The sequence below is a fragment of the Sorex araneus genome, chromosome X, assembly GCF_027595985.1.
Source record: "Sorex araneus isolate mSorAra2 chromosome X, mSorAra2.pri, whole genome shotgun sequence".
NCBI lineage: Eukaryota > Metazoa > Chordata > Mammalia > Eulipotyphla > Soricidae > Sorex > Sorex araneus.
This window is the reverse complement of record NC_073313.1, coordinates 297829725-297850667: the sequence shown is the minus strand read 5'-3', so window position 1 is coordinate 297850667 and position 20943 is coordinate 297829725. Positions and strand designations below refer to the sequence as shown.

General features: G+C 38.1%; 1 protein-coding gene across 1 annotated transcript in view; it reads right to left on the bottom strand.

The window, feature by feature from the left end:
* Positions 1-2103: 2103 nt before the first annotated feature.
* The window catches only part of LOC101540921 (uncharacterized), a 44333-nt gene continuing 25493 nt past the window's right edge, over positions 2104-20943 (bottom strand). The window contains exons 7-10 of the mRNA XM_055121308.1: positions 4491-4588; positions 3686-3710; positions 2455-2578; positions 2104-2171 (exon numbers count right to left, since the gene is read on the bottom strand). Of these exons, the coding sequence (XP_054977283.1) occupies positions 2104-2171; positions 2455-2578; positions 3686-3710; positions 4491-4588 (315 nt within the window). The remainder of the gene's footprint in view (positions 2172-2454; positions 2579-3685; positions 3711-4490; positions 4589-20943) is intronic.

Here is a 20943-nt window from a genome sequence, read left to right as displayed (position 1 = left end):
GTGTGTGTGTGTTTGTGTGTGTGTGTGTGAGAGAGAGAGAGAGAGAGAGACAGAGAGAGAGAGAGAGAGAGCGAGAGCTTGCCATAGTGGCAGGCGGTGAAACCGGGACCATTGGTGGTGGGAAAAGTACACTCGAAGGCATAGGTGTTGGAACATTATATGAATGAAATGCTCTCATAAACAGCTTTGGAACTGTGTATATTATGATGATTAAATTTACAAAAATGAAAAAAGAAAACAAAATAACCTTTGTGTACTTGTTGGTGCATTCTGGTTCTGCTACAGACTGGCTATTTGATTGAAGAATTGACAGTGAGAGCTGTACATAGGACAAAAATTAATAACTTGTGCCAATTGGTCTTTCTAATAAAGAGCTGAAGTCATCTCTAAAAAGTACAAATAAAAATATCAAAAAATTCAGAAATGCAATTTGTAGGTATTCTTCCAAGTGACCTTAAAATACAAATTTGAAAAATATTTGTGCCACTGTGATCTGAGAAGCATTATTTTCAATGGCCAAAACATGAAATCAACTCTAAAAATTCCACCCTCTAGGGGATGTTTTCTCTGTGCAAAATGATGAATTAGCACAATTAAAATACCATCTGTATGTTTAGTTTATATAAGTATCTCACAATTCATTAAAATAACAAAGGGCCAGGATTAGTTGGCTTATTTCAGAAAAAGTAAGGAGATGGAAATTCTATTTGGCTATAAACTCAAACTGAAACAATTCTGCTATATAGAAACTAAAAATATAGAGGATTAAAGATTATCAGTAGAAAAAGATGTGATAAATTAGATTGTTTGATCATCCTATATACAAATATTAATTGGCTATCTGCTCTTAATACATGTAAACAATATTTCCTCCCAAAGCAACGAAAAAAAATGATGACTTACTAATTTCACCGCATAATCAATGACCCATTTTTTAAAAAGCACCAGCACATTTAAAAAGAAAAAAACTTCACATAATGGCTATGCCCCAGTTTTAGGACAAATTATTTGTCCTTGAATCTGAGATTATACAGTGAAATACTGTACCAATTAATTTAAAATCCTTAAACTGTATGTGAGGGTGTTATGCATATATATGATTAATATAGATCAGGAAAATAACTCTTAAATTCAACAAACAAAAATATTGTTAAACATAAAATTAAAAATCAATGTGTAATGGACAATTAGAGAAAGCATTGAACATGTTCATGGGGCAGGAAGGATAGTGAACTCGCTAGGTGCTTACCTTGTTGTGGGCAACTCAGTTCAATCCCCAGCATCCCATATGATTATCCAAGCCAGTCAGGAATGGTTCCTCATGCAAAAGCTAGGAGTAACCCCTGAGCACTGCTGGGTGTAGCCCAGGTACTAAATTAATAAAAAAATAAATATCAAAGATGTTCAGAAAAATGTCCCTCTGCTGTATCACTTCAGTGTGTTTTATTTTTAACTAAAGTCCTTGGCACCTTCTATGTTCAATAAAAATTTGTATTAACTATGTGGTAGAATTAAAATGGGGACTCTGCACATAATGTGATATTGCTAGAAACAACTTACAATGTGTTGGTCTTATACATAAACCTCATTTTCCATACTGCCTTCAAACAGAACATGAATAGGCATTTCATATATCAGTATCTGATTGTTTTTATAAATCATTTTTCTCAGTCTGATATTTAGGATATTTATTCTACTTTCATAGAATAACAAAGAAAAAAGGGGAAAGTTTCCTTCTCTGACATTCATCCACTCATCCATTATCCATCCAACCACTCATCCATACGTTCATCCATGATATGGATTTGTTTGTATTATATACGTATCTTATTTCTTATCACATAAAATTATTCCTCAAAATCTTGCTAAAATAAGAGTACAAATGCACAGTGTCATCTAAGATCATTTATATTTCATTGCTTGAATCCAAGCCAAGTAAAACAAAAAAGGAAAGGTCACATGAGGCTTGGCAATATTATAAGGATCACATCAAGTTGAGGGTATGTGGAGAACGTTTGCTTGCAAAATGGTGTATCTTCCTTCTTGAAACCATATAAATGATGTGCTGTATGCCTAACTCAACTTGATGGCTCTCCACATTGGTTAATATTTGAACTTGCAGACATAGGGTAACTTAGCATCACAGTTATTATCTTTCCATTTCAAAAAATCTAGAGAGAAAAAAAGTGCTAAATTAAACCTATCTCATAGGATATCTCATAGAAACAGTAAAGCATTCCAAATTCTGATTTAAGTTCAAAACCTCAGACTCATCATCACAAAATATTTACCTGCTCAATCAATAGGAGTTTCCAAAAAATATGAAGAGGGGTTATTACAGAACAATCCAACATTGTAACTCCCAACTCAACAAGGTTTGGGAAAAGTCAGATTTAGAAATGGGTATTAAGTGCTTGGAAAGATTTGGACTGAAGATGGTCCTCTGTATCTTACCTGAGTTTTTGGTTACACTTCCACAGTAGCCAGAATATGGAATTGGGGGATTTACCTCCCAGGCATTGTAGTTCATCAAATCAGTGCTACTCCATTCCCATCCACTTCCATAAGGTCGGAGGCCCTAGGAAGTAGAGGATGGAGCAAAATATACAAATGGACACTAGAGATTTCATCCTCACATGTGTCCCTCAATAATCACTCAATCACCTCCTAAACATCAGGAAACTTGGTATGTTATTTCAGAAGCTAGGTTTGATCTGTCTCTTTTGGGAAAATTTCCCTAATTCTTTGCTACTACTCTTGGCCAATCACCAAAGCTATAATCGGAATGACCACTCTAAATTGCATAATAACATACAGCAAGTGAATAGTAATTAGTGGTGCATTTATATATAGATTTGTAATGGCAAAGACAAAGTATAGTTTAAAGACAAAAATTTTGGCTAATGATTATTTAGAATTTTCTCAGTATAGAATGTACAAAATCAGTGATGTCAAAGCAGTAAGTAGCAAAGCCATTCTATAAATTTTATAAATATTAGATGAGAGGGGCCAGTGTGATGGTACCACAGGTAAGGCACTTGCCTTGCATTCAGCTGACCCAGGTTCAATTCCCCACACCCTATATGGCGCCAGGTCTTTCCAGAAGTGGTCTCTAAGCATAGAATAATTAGGAAGTCCTGAGTATCTGTAGGTGTGGCCCCCAAAACAAAACAAAAAATCCCAAAATATAATGAGGGATAATGGGACTTCACCTTTCAACCAAGAGCTTTCACAAAACTCAGCTTTTCTATTAGACACAATAAAGGATTTTCTCAGAATGTCAGTGAATGTCTCAGAGCTTCAGGGTTTTCTAAGGTACTTATTGGGTAGTCAGAGGAAAATAAGTGTCCTGGATGGCAATAGAACTTGTGGAGTAACTAAGAAAAGATGGGAATGTCACCTCTGAGGGATCATGGAGCCCAATCCACACATCATAGTAGCTATTCATACTGTTCTTGATCAGGGCACTCAGGAAGAAAGCTTCAGACCCACTGGTCACAGAAACGAGGTGTCCTGAGGGATACTTCTGGCAAGCAATCTGTGTAGGGAAAGATAGAGGAAGAGGAGCTTGTTATATTGGGGGATGATCTGGCAGAGAGAGTGAGAGGTGATGTCTTTAGAGAGCAAAGATCCCTCCGTATTATCTAATAAACATATGTTTAAAGGCTAGTCATCAAACACTTACATTGGCATCCATCCAGGAAGTTGGACTTGCAGATAAGATATAGCAGTTAGAGAAATACGTCACAGATTCTGCTGGACAATTGAAATGTGGAAGGGTAAATTCCTTCTCAAAGTCACCACCTAGGGTGGAAGAAAAGAAAGAGAGAGGCAAAATGAGAGGAAAAGTAGAGTAGGAATATGGCTCACCTATGAGACCAAGTTGTTGATCTAACGATGATACCTTTTATTTTGTGAATTCTTTTAAATTTTTTTGATCAGTTTATTTTGATATAAAAGCTCCTCCTCCTTATCTTTCCCTACACAGATTGCTTGCCAGAAGTACCCCTCAGGACACCTTGTTTCTGTGACCAGTGGGTCTGAAGCTTTCTTCCTGAGTGTCCTGATCAAGAACAGTATGAATAGCTACTGATCAATAAAATCAATAAAATAGCTCGGCTCTACTAAACAAGACACTTTTCCGTCTTTTGACTTTTAACTTTAAATTCTATTTCCCACTCTGGCTTTACTTAGAACTGGTACAATCATTTTCCTTCCACATAATTCCTTCAGATGCTTTACTTTATTTCTTCTATCTAGTACATAGAGATCAATGAAAAATTCATAAATGATATTATTCTAATTTTAATGTACCAGTATTACCACTCCCACCACCAGTTACCAAAAGGAACAGTGATGATAAAATATTTTCCAGTTACTTTAATTGGGCAGGATTTACCTCATGCTACAACATCTGTCACAATTCCTTCACCAACTCCTTTAACTGAAAATTCATAATGCACCCACAGGCGGAGGAACAGATTTCTTACCTTGTATCTGAGCTAACGCTGCCGAGAAGAAAAGCAGGATCCAGGACAAACTGGTCATGGCAACAGAAGGCAATATTGACGATGATGTAAGAAAGGGACTAGAAATTGTTAAAGGAAACATATTTAGGTAAGGAAATATAAAATATTTTTATATTTTCCCATATGTAGTCACTAGTACCAAATAAATTTTGGTGATAATCATTGTTTCTACAATGCTATAAAGAAATGGAAAATTTGTACATGTAACTGTCAGAGATCTCCCAAAATAACCTTTGCTGTGTTTCAGATAACCTACTTTCTCTGCGTATAGGGATCGTCCTTCTATTACAACAAAAATATGAAATAAATCTTTTATGGGTATTATTTTCTAAGGTAAGGATTATAATATTTTAGATATGATTATATAATTGCATTATTTTAGATATTATTTCTTAGAGATGCAAAATAAATATTTTAAGACAAAATATCATTCTTCTCATAATCATTTCATAACCATCATGTGCTAAAATACAAAATATAGTCCAGATGTTTAATAAATTTCCTTTGCTTGATGTTTACACATACATACATAGATTCATTGTGTTATTCTTTTTGTATTTGTGAGGAGATACTAATCAGTTTCAGTATAATAAAAGAGAACTCAGAAATATAATTCTGATGTGTGAAAATTGAAAATATGGAGATCATTACTGGTGGCCAGTAACCAAGATGTGCTCGTGCTGGGTAACGAGTTTGACACAAGTGCACAATATCCTATAAGATTTAAGTAGAATACTTTTTTAGTAACTTGTCTTTTGCTTTTCAAGAAAGTACCTTTAAATCCATTACCTGGGGCCATTACTGGCATTGTATTGAGCTGTGGTGATTCCTTTCCCTAATGAGAGCCTAGAGCACCAAACCTCAAAGTATCTTTCAAGGGAGGCATGAGAAGTACAAGGAAAGAGGGCTGGAGCAACAGTATAGCCAGTACTAGTACTAATAGTACCTTCCATTCAAATGGTTTGAAACAGGTTCTATCCCTGGCATCTCACCATCAGGACTGATTCCCTAAGCTCAAAGAAAAGAGATTTTTGTCACTGAGCTGGATGTGGTCCTAACATACACAAATTAAAGTATGAAAAATACCATTAAGTACTGAGGATTATATTAATCTAAGTATCAAAAAAATGAGAAGAAATAAGAATTTGTTATATATCATGGAAACAAAAATTTTAGGAACTTCAACTGCAATGAAACTAGTTTACTTCCCTATAAAAGAGTTGAATGTTTTGTTTAAAGCAATCTTAAACGAAATGAGGAAAAATAAAAGACAATAACCAAAATTATTCTTAGAACAAGAAGTGAGATTCACTTACAAGAGCTTCAAACAGAAATACTGGGTGTCAAAATATAAAATCCAAAATAAAAGAAAATAATATTTAGATAAGACCATGAAAAAGTATTTGTTAGTGGGGCCTGGAGCAATAGCACAGCAGGTAGGGAATTTGCCTTACACTTGGCCAACCTGGGTTCAATTCCAAGCATCCCATATGGTCCTCTGAGCACTGCTAGGGGTGATTCCTGAGTGCAGAGCCAGGAGTAACCCCTGACATCGCTGGGTGTGACCAGAATAGCAAAAAAAAAAAAGTTAGAATAATGAGATGCAAATTATGACAGTGACAGTGGCAATATCAAAACAAAATAGCAAATAAAAATTGTGAAATGTAAGATTAGTGAGACAATAAAAGGAAGTGAGACAATAAAAGGAAATTAGAGTGGCTCCAAAAGGAGAAAAACTAAAACAGTAGCTGATTGGGAAAAATTCTAAGAAACAGAAATACAGTGGCTGAAAGTTTCCAAACAAAATAACCTCTCCAGATTAAAATCTATGTACAATCTTAACCGCTCTATAATAAGGGGAGAAGACATCTTGGTGGTTCTGCTCAGTTCTAGTTTGTAGTTTTATCTCACTTTTCTCATGGTCCCTGGATCACCATTGAGTGTGGTATTTGGTCCCCAAATATTCCCAGACAAAGAAACTCACCTCAGGGCTGAGGCTATGAATCAACAGAAAGTAGCTGAGAGAGGGTCCTGGGTTCCCCAACACTGTTGGGAGTGTAGACTATGGGAAAAAAAGAAACACAAATAAGGATACTTGAAACTAATGGATAATACAAATCACGCAGTAGGAAACATTACAAAGTCACTTACAGATACTCCTAACAACTACCCAGAACAGAAGAGTTATGTCACAATATACCCAAAGTTCTAACTGAATTAGAATTTTCACATGAGAAAACTCTACCCTGCCATATTATAATTTAAATATAAGGAGGGGTGAAAGATTTTAAGGTAAATATCAGGCTATGGGTGATAGAATAACTCTTAAGACACTTGCTTTGCGTGCAGCAAATCCACGTTCCATCCCTAGCACTATATATGGTCCTCTGAGCACCAGGAGGGATGTCTTAGGGCCGAGAGGGACAGGAGTAATCCCCAAACACTGCCAGGGGTACATCCCAAAAAACAAAAAGCAAAACAAAGAAAAATAACAATAAACTACTTCAAGACAAATGAAAATGAAAGCACATTACCAGAATCAGATATATAAAAGTAATACTGAGAGGGAAGTAAAGAGAAATATAATCCTTCGTAAAGCATTAAGAAAATAGCTTTATATCTAAAAAACAGAAATAGAATTACTATATCAATAAAGATAACAAGATTGTTATTGACAAAAAAGCCCCCAAAAATTCCAAGTTGGAATGCATGTCTAACCAGCACAGAATGTAGAGCAGGTTTCAAAGAGAAAGTGTGAGTCTATTTTATGCCTGTAAGAGTTAGGGTGATAAAATATATATATATATATAAATATACATATATATACATACACATATATATGGAGACAGAGAGAGAGAGAGAGAATGGTCGCTTATTTGGGGAAGGACAGTACCAATAGTTGAAAGGCCAAAGAAGATATTAATTTTGGCAATAGATTGGCCAAAATTATTAAATTCAGTTTTGGAATAAAGAATCTTGATATTGTCAATCAGTTATACTTTGACTATAGAGAAAGGCAGTTTAAAATAGTTAGTATGTGGGGGGGGCAATAAGAATTTGTTTACAATCAGTATGATGGAAGAAAGAACCCAGAAATAATGCTGATGATAAATGGAAACTGGAAATATAAATAGTGATTTCTATTCTGTATAAATGATGGCAGACTTATTTGAATTCATTGACTGTCAAATAAACCAAAAATAATTGGATTGTTACCTTTTTTTAAAATTTATTTTAATGAATCACCATGTGGAAAGTTACAAAGTTCTCAGGCTTATGTCTCAGTTATACAATGCTCAAACACCTGTCCTTTCACCAGTGCCCATATTCTACCACCAAAAACCCCAATGTACCTCCCACCCCCCACCCCCGCCTGCATAACTAATAAATTTCACTTCATTTAAAAAACCCCAATGTACCTCCCACCCCCCACCCGCACCTGCATAACTAATAAATTTCACTTCATTTTCTCTTTACCTTGATTACATTCCATATTTCAACACAAAACTCACTATTGTTGGAGTTTCAACACACAACTCACTATTGTTGTTGGAGTTTACCCCCAAAAATATGGCCCTACTGACAAGAAAGCATTTGATAATTAGTTTTCCATTGATGAGAATGAAGAGATAAGAAGTCTCTTTAGGCTTAGATTTAAGATTTAGGTTTAGGATTTCTGTATTTTAGTAGTTAAGCCCAGGGAGATTTATGTTGAAATTGCATCATGTCCCTTCCTGGGGAAGCATGGGGCAAAGGCTTAGTTCACAGTCTGGAGACATGGCTGCAAGCGCTTGCTGGGACCAGAAGTCATGTAACTGCCTTCTGGATCTTGGTCGTTCAGCAGCAAAGTGGTCGTGCAAAAGCATGGCCACCCAGGTCGAATCTCGGCAGAGCTCGAGCCAGTATCAGCCCCGGCCTGAGACTGCCCAATCGTCCTGCTGTTTCAAGTTCAAAACACATTTTTTTTTCTCCTTCCCACGCCACCAAGTTCATACCTGCTTAAAAGTTCTATAATATGGCGGATGCCACGCCGCTTCTGCCCACAAAGGGAAGAAAAACCGAGGAAGAAGGCTAGTTCCCCTTCTCGGCTGGCATGGGGAAAAGGCTTAGTTCACAGTCTGGAGACATAATCTGAAGGATTGTTACCTTTTAAAACTTGAGATGAAACCATACCCAACTCTAAATTGAACTTAAACTGATGATTTGAATGAAAGCCAAAACTTTATCATTAAAGTAATTTTAAATGTTTTCTGACTTTAATAAATAGTAGTTTAGAGACTCAGTAACCACAGTTATAGAATATTGCTGAAAGCAACTGCATTAAAATAAAATAAAATGAAAGATAACATATAGTGCACAAGGGAAAGAAAATGCCTTAAATCCTGCAGAGGTTCAGAAGAATCTGTCTAAGATATTCAGAACAAGCCTTCTCTGGAAGTAGCAATTTGGCCTGCAGATAAACTTAGACTTAAGCAATCAGGATTATTAACAATATATGTCTTTGGTTTAAATATCTGAAGAATTTAAAATCAGAGAATTGAAATGTAAATGTCAGTATCTTATACCAAAAAAAAGGAGAGTTGCATCCTAAACAAAGCCTGGGCCTATGTACCTCAAATAGTTTATTTTAAATCTTTTTAATTTTGAGAAAGCAAAGGCAGTATGAATTCTCAAACAAAAACCTGTGAAAAAAATCACATATCTCCTATAACACAAAATTCCTTGAACAGTTTATGAGCGTTAAGACTTGAGTTGGAAAAACTAAACCTTTTCATTTGAAAATATGCTTGTTTATGTAAATACATGATTGACAATAAGTGATTTACGCTAGCAAATCAGTGACTAGAAATCATGGAAATTTGATTTGTGTGTCAGCATTATGCTCATAGACTAAATGATGGTAAATTCCTAATTTTTGTTTGTGTATTTTGAGACCACATCTGTGTTCAGGGATTGCTCCTAGCTGTGCACTCAGGTATCATTCCTAGCAGCAATTCCTGGCCATTTGGCCCTCTGAGGATCAAACTAAAGGCATCTGTGTGCCAGAGAGGTGTCCTGCCCCCAGTACTAGCCCTCCAGTCCTTGCTAAAGTGCGATTTGGGGAGCTGAGGTCTAGACCACACCCAGCAGTGCTTAGTCACTCCTAGAAGGACATGGGGGTTCAGATGGGGTGCTGGGGATTGAACTTGGGTGAGCGGTGTGCAAAACAAGTGCTCTGCCCACTTTACTTTCTGCTCTAGCTCCTAAGGTCCTATTTTTAAAGATAGCTGTGTTTTTGTTTTAGCATATAAGCTTCTAAAGAATACTTTTTCCTTTTCTATATTTTGGGGGGCAGTGGCAGGAGGCACTCCTCTGGAGGCTCCAGGTCTTTTCCTGGTGATGCTTGTAAGGTGGGGGTGGTTTATAATGTAGGAAACCAAACCAGGGCTCTAGCACATGCCTCCATGCTTCTTCCTAGTCCTTTAGTACAATCTTATGGAACTATCTCAATGCCGTGTAAGTGAATTATTCTTGGGTCTCTAGCACAATTATACTACATCATTAAATCCACTGGATAAAGACATAGCACCTAAATATTGATACAAGAAATAATGCCTAAAACTTGTTTTATTAATTGTGCTTATCTAGCACTTTAATGAGGTTTTTGTGTTTATGAATGTAAGGAGTAACATATAGATTCTTCCCTTCTTTCTTCTTTTCCCCTTGGGGGGTGTGGACCATACTTGACAGAGCTTAGGACTTGCTCCTAGTTCTGTGCTCAGGGGTCACTCATGGCGTTACTTGGGGAAGCATTTGGGGTGTGGGGGATCAAATTAAGTTAGCTGCATGCAAGGCATGCACCTTGACCTCTTTAACACTTTGATACCTGGAGTAATTATTTTTATCTGGAAAGATTTGAAAATGTTATTTTCTCTTTTGGAGAACCTAGTACAATCCCAGACTATATAACACTTGAATGATGAAGCTCTTTAGGCTTAAGCTCCTGAAAGTCTTACCATTAGTATGTGCATATCACTAATACTCAAAATTATATTGTAGGTTCCCAAAGTTTGAGAGCATAGTAAATTTTGTTCTAATAAATGCACAAGATTCTCTATTTTTTTCCTTTTTGGGTCATACCTTGTGTTGCATAGGGGTTACTCCTGGCTCATGCACTCAGGAATTACTCCTGGAGGTGCTCAGGGGACCATATGGGATTCTGGTAATCGAATCTGGGTAGGCCGCATGTAATGCAAATGCCCTACCCACTGTGCTATCGCTCCAGCCCCAAGATTGCTCTATATATTTTAAATGAAATGAATGATAGTACTCTATACATTTTGCAGCCTCTACTGCCAGCAGTGATTAGCTTAAAGTAGCTAATGTTGATTTTCAATGTGTTATATTTTTCATTTTAAGAATTCACAACTTCCAGTGTTCAAGAGTGCACTATAACCAAATGTTCAACCTTCAATCTTGTTATTATATTTCCCCCAAATCCAAAATATATATTTTATATATTGATATATAATATTTCACATATTTATAGAGAATATTTCATTTACAAAATAATATTTCCAAAACAACATCTCTATATTATATTATCATTTGAAAAATCATATTCAAATGCAGGCTATGAATGATTTTTAAATATTGTAAGGCTGAAAGTGTGACAGTGCGGTAAGGCTGAAAAATTGCTCAATGGGCACTTGTTTTTGCATGACAGAAAAGCATATGTTCTTTTGAACACTGCCAGGAGCAATCCTCAAGGACTGAGTCAGAAGCAGTACCTCAACACTACATGGCTCAGCCCCAAAACTAAAGAGTAGGAAAAATCACAGCACATATTATACATAAATTATACCCCCACTGATGCTATTTATGTGACTTGTTCAGGAGGAATGTTCGGTAGGAAATGTGGCAGAGAAATGTCTTTATCTATTTACAACATAATTCCCACCTGCACAGTACTTAGGTACTCATCGACACAAAGTGCACTGGAGGGAAGCAAAATTCATCAATTCTCCAGAGCCGGAAAGAAAAAGGAACATACCACAAAATTTTTCCTCAAAATTTTTTTGTATGAACAGAGTACAAAAATCACACAAGTGTGGCCTAAAACATGTAATATTTCATTGCAAGAGTAAAATAAGGCAGAGGCTGGAGAGATAGCACTGTAGGTAGGGCATTTGCCTTGCATGCTAGGCGACCCAGGTTCAATTCCCAGCATCCCATATGGTCCCCCGAGCACTGCCAGGGGTTATTTCTGAGTGCAGAGCCAGGAGTAACCCCTGAGCATTGTCGGGTATGACCCAAAAAGCAAAAAAAAATTAAAAAAGAGTAAAATAAGGTCAGGTAAAAAGGTCATAGCACTGTTGTAACACTACCGTCCCATTGTTCATCAATTTGCTCAAGCGGACACCAGTAAGGTCTCCATTGTGAGACTTGTTGTTACTGTTTTTGGCATATAGAATACGCCACAGGTAGCTTTCCAGACTCTGCCGTGTGGGTGTGTAGCTACTCTTGGTAGCTTGCTGGGCTCTCAGAGAGAGATGGAGGAATCAAACCTGGGTCAGCCGCGTGCAAGACAAACACCCTACCCGCTGTGCTATCACTCGAGTCCAGGGAAAAAGGTATATTGTAAAAAAAAATAGGTCAAATTTAAATATTGGAAAGAATATTCTTCTCTGATATATCTTCATCTTAGTACCATGTTATTGATGAGATGCATGCCTTATTCTGATTGCTGATTTTTCAATCACTCTAATGTTTAGACTTGCAGACACATGGTAACTTCATTTCACAGTGATAATTTTTCCATTTCTCAAAACCTAGAAAGACACAAGAGCTGGTCTAACTAATGAAATTTGTGAAGCTTTGGAAAATCATCCCAGAATCTGGGCTAAGAACACAAAACACACATTTATCTTCACCAGTGTCCTGTTTCACAGGAAAGGGAATTAGAGAAAGAAGACATGAGAAAGGACATAGGGGCAACAGCAAAACATAGCTCCATTGTATCTATCAGCTCAGCGATATCTCAGAAAAACCAGATTTATAAATTGGACTGGGTAATGAAACTTTCTCTGAAGATGGTCTTCTGTTTTTCACCTGAGGTTTGGATCATATTTCCACGATAGCCACACTATGGTATTGGAATATGGTATATTCATCCATGCACTGTAGTTCTTCACATCAGTACTACTTCACTCCCTTTCACCTACATTGAAATGAAGGTCCTATGAAGAGAAAAGAGTTAAGTAAGATTAATAAACATCATTGTCTTCCAACTGTGTCCTTCACAGAAACACTGTGTAATCTTCTATGTATTGTATAGTACAGTCTATTCTTTCAGGTGTTGAACCAGCACTATTGTCTGGGAAATGCTCCCTAATTCTCTGCTACTACCACTGGCCAATCCCAACACCAATCATATCCATTGGAACCACTCAGAATAACATTGTAGATGAAATTTTGGTGTGGCTCATTTGTCAGTACCCCCTGAGTATTGAAGGGTAACTGTTACATAGAATAAATTTATCCAGTGTCCATTTGTGAATTTCTCAGCATACTATATAAAAATCTGTCTTACCTGGGTACTGAATGGGAAGGCTTATCATGGGAGTTGCAGTGGGATGGCTGAATCATTCCCCTGAATGCTAAAGAATCTCCACATAACTCAGGTCTTTCGTTGGACATGTGATTTTTTCCCCCAAACATTTCACAAATTCCTGAGTTTCAGATCTCTAGATGGTATGTACTAGGAAGGCAGATTAGATATTGATTACTGTGGATGACAATGGCAACTTATTAAGGAATAGGTAAGAAAATATAATGGGGCACCTCCGTAGGATCATGGAGACCAATCCAGACAGCTTTATAATCATCCACACTCTTCATAATCAGAGTGCCCATAAAGGATGCTTCAGAAACACTGAGAATAGACACAAAGCATCCTGAAGGCTCCCTCTGGCAAACTCTCTGTGTAGGGAAGAGAGTAATAAGAAGAATATTTGGCATCTGTGGAGATGGTCAGATATGAAGGAGTTGAGAGGGTGCCTCTAAAAAATACTCTAAGGAGAAAGGAGATTTCCCTTTGACATGCCCTCAACTTCCACACACACAAAACCCTTTAATTTAAAGTTGAATTCTCACATTGGCATCTATTCAACAATATGTAGGAAATAAATAATAACAGTATGAGGAAGACCACAGAACCTTTGGACAAGTAGACCTATCAAGAATGATTCTGTTGGGGCTGGAGTGATAGTACAGCAGGTAGGGCTTTTGCCTTGCACGTGGCCGACCCTGATTCGATTCCCAGCATCCTACATGGTCCCCCAAGCACTGGCAGGAGTAATTCTTGAGTGCAAAGCCAGGAGCAATTCCTGGGCATCGCTACATGACCCAAAAAGAAAAAAAAAAGAATGGTTCTGTCCATGAGTAAAACATGACCTACATATTAAATAAAATAAAATAAAATAAAGTTCCTTTGCTCTTGCATTTTTGCTTTTGCATCACCTAGAACTGACAAAATGAAAAAAAGGATTGGATTTTGGGCAAGCTTTGGGACTTAATATGAAATTCTGGACTCTAAGACAATTCTTATAGTATTCTCTTGATAATGAACTGTAAAAAATACAAGCGTGAGGGTGGAAGGGTGATGTGTGTTAGTGGGCTCTCTGGGCAGCTCTCTCTCGCTGCTCCTGTTCGGTGCTCTCAAGTCACTGTGTACGGACTGGATCTGGATGGCTGTTGGCAGTGGGCAAGCGAAGGAAGCAATCTCTTGTTTCTCCCTTCTTACACAGTCTTCCTTCCTAGCCCCTCATTCCTAGATCCCAGACCCCTGACTCTAACTCTGACCTCTGGATTCTGACTCTGACTACTTCTCGCTCTGAAGACTCCCTGAACTCTTTTTCTGCCTCCTCTGGCTGGTTCTCCTTTCCCTATCTCCTCCTTTGTGCTCTGCTTTTGTGTGTGCTGCTGTGCTCTCCTGTTTGTCTCTCTAACTGTGACTCTGTCCCTGTCGTCTCTCTCTGGTTTCTACCGATCTCTTTACCAATCTCTCTACCGAGCTTTCTACTGATCTCTCTACTGATCTCTCTTCTTCTGATTTCTCCAGAGCCCTTCTGCTTCTCTCTCTGGAGCCCCCTCTGATCTTACAGTCTTAGTTTATATAGCAGTCACACAGAGTGGTGATACAAAGGTGGGTTGAACATTAACAAATCAACAAAGAGAGGTAAGGCCACTCCTCTAGGAGATTAACTCAAGGATAAAATCTCATCTAAATAGATTACTCCAGATTACTAGGAGATCCGCTTAAGTGCAGGATCCCATCCAGGGTCTCTAATTTTCTTTTTTCCTCAGTAATAATCCACTTAAATAGTTACAGTAAATTTACTTCTAATATTTCTAGCAATGTCATTCTGAATGAGCACAGTAAGAGTTATATCAAACTTAAAGTTTGGTTCTTCCCAAGGACATCTCACTATAGATTCCAGACCACAGTCCTCAGGCCAGGTTAGTGTTCCTAGCCCCAGAAAATCTCCTCATTGCTTTTGGATCATGACAGCACTTGTCTATGACCATGCTCTCAACTTGTAGTTGAGTATTGTGGTGCTTTGGCCTGGCCCATTTTGATGCCAGGGTAGCTCACAGCTTGCCCTGGGTCCATTCAGTTACTCATCAGGACCCTGCTTTTTGGGTGCTAGGAACTAAGGGAAACTGAGTCGAGAAAGCATATGCCCAGGAGTAAATATTATTGAGTCAATCAACTCCCAAGTTACAAGAGCATAATATTGACTGTCTTTCTATGTTCTTATAGAAAGGACATTGCTTTAAGGTAAACTATGCAAAAGACATAAATTGCAATACAAGTTCAGTGTCCTTACAAGGATCTGTATCTTGCAAGCTAACAGAATCCATTAGGGAAAAGGTGATTAACTGGTTGGGAAGGAGGGTGCAGAAAAGAGTTTACTGATAAACAAAGGAATGGGGTTGACTCGGGGCACTGTGATGGGTATAACACGATAAACCTAAGTTCCCTGTGCAAGACTGAAAGAACAAACCCAATGTTATTCTACAATGAACAAGTTTTACTAAGTGAGGTAGTTTGTCTTCTCTTGTTATCATTTCCCAAATTCAGAGGTTCAGTGTCCCAAATTAGGCTCTGTCTACAGGTGGTGCAACATCATCCTCTTTCCACAAAATCTTTCTGAAGTTATAATATTGTTCTACTGTTGTGCCTAATACTACTACTGAGTTTCAGATACCCAATTGTGGAAAGACCAAGTCCACACACGATAATGCAAAAGCAAAGAAATTTTATTTTATTTTACTTTATTTTTTAATATGTAAGTCATGTTTTATTCTGCCTTCCAGAAACAAATCAGCAATAAATATTTTTTATGTCAAAGGGTTTATTTTTTCCTTATCTTAATGGTTTATCTATTTTCATTTTTCTTTATTAGTGAATCACCGTGAGGTAGTTACAAACTTACAAATTTTCGTGTTTGCGTTTCAGTCGTACAATGATTGAGTACCCATCCCTCCACCAGTGCACATTCTCCATCACCAATGATCTCAGGAGCCATCCCACCACCCCCATCCAATCTCCCACCCACACCCCATCCCGCCTCTGTGGCAGGGAATTCCCTTTTGTTCTCTCCTTCCTTTTGGGTGTTGTGGTTTGTGACAGAGGTATTGAGTGGCCATCATGTTTGGTCTATAGTCTATTTTTGGCACACATCTCCCAGCCTGAGTGGGTTCTATGGACTCCCTTTACTTGATGTTCCCTTCTCTATCTGAGCTGCTTTTCCCCCTAGCATTTGAGGCCAGCTTCCAGAAAATGGGGTGATGAAATGAACAGAAACTTTCTCAAAGAAGAAATTCGAATGGCTAAAAGACACATGAGAAAATGCTCTACATCACTAATAATCAGGGAGATGCAGATCAAAACAACTATGAGATATCATCTCACACCACAGAGACTGGCCCACATTCTAAAGAACAAAAGCAATTGGTGTTGGCATGGATTTAGGGAGAAAGGGACTTTCCTTCACTGCTGGTGGGACTTTCCAACCCTTTTGGAAAACAGTATGGACAATTCTCAAAAAATTAGAAATTGAGGTCCCATTTGACCCAGCAATACCACTTCTGGGAATATATTCTGGAGAGGCAAAAAAGTATAGTAAAAATGACATCTGCACTTGTCTGTTCATTGCTGCACTGTTTACAATAGCCAAAATCTAAAAACCCGAGTGCCCAAGAAGAGATGACTGATTAAAGAAACTTTGGTACATCTACACAATGGAATACTATGCAGCTGTTAAAAAAGATGAAGCCATAAATGTGCATGTAAGTGGATCAACATAGAAAGTATTATGTTAAGTGAAATGAGTCAGAAAGAAAGGGGCAGACTTAGAGAGATTGTACTCATCTGTGAAATATAAAGTAATAGAACAGAAGACTCACACCCAAAAATGGTAGAGATAAGGGCCAGGAGGCTTGCCCCACATCTTGGAAGCTGACCTCACATGCTGGGAAAAAAGGCAACTCATATAGAGAAGGAAATAAAAAGTAAAGAATGTTGGGAGGACCTGCTTGGGCAGGGAGGCACGAACCGAAAGCAGTCTATAGACCGAACATGACGGCCACTCAATACCTCTATCGCAAACCACAACACCTGAAGGAAAGAGAAAACAAAAGGGAATGCCTGGCTACAAAGGAATGGGGTGAGTTGGGAAGATGGGATGGCTCCTGGGATCATTGGTGGTGGAGAAATGGCACTGGTGGAGGGATGGGTACTCGATCATTTTATGATTAAAACACAAACACAAAATTTGTAAGTACATAACCATACCTCACGGTAATTCACAAATAAAAAGATTTTAAAAAATTAAAAAATAATAAATGAATAATTAAAAAATAAAATTCAATAGGAAAAATAACAATGAATTCTTTAAAAAAAGAGTGAAAAACAGAAGAATGTGTTATATGAAGAAGAAAGTGCAGAATAATCACTATCATCTGATCATCATGGCACAGAGGGTAATATTTCAACCCCAGGAAGAAATAAATTTAAATGAAAATAAAATTGAATTATAATAGAATAGATGATGACAAAAAGGGAAATTCAATTTTTCAAAATTCACTTAGATTTTGAAGCAAAATGTTTCAACATTCCAGCTGATAACGGTCTTTACATTTATATCATAACCTTTTTGGGAAAACTCGAACTTTCTTGTGCTCTGTCAATCATTTCATTTCCAGGAATATGAAGTGGTCTTGTGATATGTCAAGTGGCATAAATAAAATGATTATAGAACCACTGGATATGAAATTTATACATTAATTTATAGGCCAGTGGATAAAAACATTGTATAAGTAAGCAGTGGTATACCTTACAGAATGACAGAATCAAAACTACAAGCATAGTAGTGTTTAATTTTAGAAATATAATTCTGAGGGAAAATCATCAAAATATGATTAACATGCAGTGTGTGGCAATATGGATGTAACTGGAAGATATGTTAAATGAAGCAAGCCAGAAGAAGAATTATAAACACATAAACACAGAATGATATCATTTATATGTGATATTTGGAATAACTGGATTGAGGTATATGGGAGGCATTAAGAAATGATTGAGCTAAATTTCTAAATCACAGAATCAACAACAATGAAATTATGAGATGCAAACATCAACAACCAAACTTAAAAAGGTGTTTGTCACATGGCAGGCTGGGTGAAGAGGTTTTGGAGAGAAACCTGGAAATATTGGTGGAGTGAAATTGATAGTGATGGTGGGATCAAAGCTGGAACATTGTATGTCTGAAACTAAACTATGAATGACTTTGTAAACACAGTGCCTTAATAAAATAAAATTTAAAAGCTGAGTGATTTAAAGTATATTATTTCACTTTTTAAGAATAATTCTTGCAAAACAGCAGATGAGAAAAGATCTGGACAGGTGTTCTTACTGCTATTTCAGCTATGAGAAACATGGCTAAGTCTCAACCTGAAGATGTAGCAGATTGAGGAATTGCTTCACAGGAATATATGGCAGATGATATCAAAGAGGGTAGACGTAACCACTAAAATTGCCAAGTGCTTTTGTGATCCTGTGAAGATTGAGAGAGTTGGACAATATAATTTTAACCTTAAAGTTCTTACAATAAGAACTCAGATACTTAGGACATTGTGGACGAGAAGAGCACACACATAACTAGGCTAGATAAAGAGTCTTTCCCTTAAAGAGAAGACTTTGGGGAGCACATCTCTGTATCTGAATAGAAGTAACCAGCAATGGCAGATACTAAACAGCTAGGAAATAGTAGAGATGCCAATGACTGAATATGACCTGGACACTAATAGGTTTCCTGACTACCATAGTAGCATTTAACCAGGATAGTGACCAAGAAAGGTGTCTGTGTTCTCCAGAAAGACAGTGGGTTTTATGAATGGGAGGAGTTACTGAGAAATCTTCCAGAAATAAATTTCTCCATCTCTGTTCTCCTCATTACAATACTCTGAAATGGATCTAGTCTTTGTAATAATCAATTACCTTTACAATTGGGGTGATCCCTGATCTTGTCTTCAACTAAAATGAATATTTTCCCTAGTAAAAGTCTAGAATACCTGAATTGAAAGTGTCATTTATTTTTTTAATTGAATAACCTCATTATTTATATTACTACTACTTTGACTATCAAGTACTTTAGAGAGATGCTCCCAGACCCTACACCAGACTGAGTTTCATCAGACGAACCCCAGAGGGAGTTAGATGAGCCCACACTGCCCAAACAGAGCCCTGGCAGCCAAAAACCTCCAGAACCCAATCGCCAGCAGTCTCCATTGACTCAGGACAAGACATCCACGAATGAATCTCGAACAGCTCAGGGATGTGGGTTTGTGACTAAAATCTCCAGGATCTTGTGGAGGAGTCAGGGGTAGGTGACTTTCCTCATCCCCCTTTGCTTCCTGGATCCTGGTTTTCATGCCCACAAACTATCTCTGGTGCCATATAAACTCATTAACTGGCCATGATACAGATACTCATGAACCAATCTCAGGAGAGATCAACAAACTGCAGAGATGTCTCTGGACCCCAAAGTCATCATTCAGTTAAAAATTTAATTCCAGCTGTAACACCCTATTTAAAATTTTAGAATTCCTAGAGCATGTGGCCATGGCATCTCACACTCTACACCACTGATGTACCAGGAATAGCACACCACACGTTGGATAGGATGTAAAGTAGAAGGCAACCAATCTCAATTGACAAAATATTCGCACACAAGGCTCAACCTGCAACAACACTATTAATCTTTTATACAAGGCCTAATGGCTCCAGGATGAGATACAACAATCTTCACAAACTTTCTTCTAATGAAAAGTTTTTTGATCATTTGTAAGAAAACACGCAACCCGGAGATTCTTCTGGCACTGATTTATTCAGAGACCTTCTTATGCAAAACGGGAAAGAAGAGGAACGAGGGACGAACGAGGAGGAATCCCCCACCTAGCTAGGCAGCTTCCCTCCTTTTTTTCCCCTCGCTGCCTCCTTACGCCCAAGTGTCTGCAGCTGATAGGTTAGTCACAGCTTATGGGCGTGGCAAGACATCCTGTTTCCTTATTAGGAGTTGTTTTCGAAGCACACAGGTGTTGATTACAAAGAACGCTACAAAGCATGGTCCCATGGTGGCTCTCCACAGTTCCCCCTTTTTTGTTTTAGAACATCTAGTCTGCGTAGCGACCTCGGCCCCCTTGGCCTTACCCGTCATTGGGAGCCCTCTCGCTTGTAGGTCCCTGTCTTAGGTTGGTCCAAGGGTCAGGTGGGGTATAGTGCACCCTTTCAAACTCCTCAACTACAGGAGGTCCCCTGCAGTTAAGGGCTCTCAGCTGCATAATACCTTTGCTACATCCAGCTAGACCTGATTGTTCTAAGTGAGATTATTGTTTCAAAGTTGCAAGCCAAAGCTTGGGGGATTGCCGTGCCTCCAGGGCCGGGATACCTGCAAATATCACGCCTTTGTAAATAGTTGTACTTGCTGCATTTTAAATAGACACCAGGCAAAAACCAAAGCAGCGAGAAGCAATAAGGATAGTACTGTTCCCACACCCACCCACTCTTTGATAAATGGAGGGGACTTTCTACTCTGGTTTTATCAAGATGGGTAAGGACAGGATTAAAACAGGCCATGTTGTAGCAATGGCCCAGAAAGCTGCCTCTTCAGCTCGTACTGGCACAAGAACCAGGCTGAGCAGGAGCACCAGTTTGCACATCTTGGTCTACTGGAGGCGCGGTCTTCTGTGTCAGGTGTTCAGGAATTCACACTGGTTTTACCCTGTCCTGCTGAAAAACACAAACAAAACTCCTGGCCCAGGTTAACACGGGTTCCTTGAACTATCTTGGTAAGGTTGCCTTGGCAAT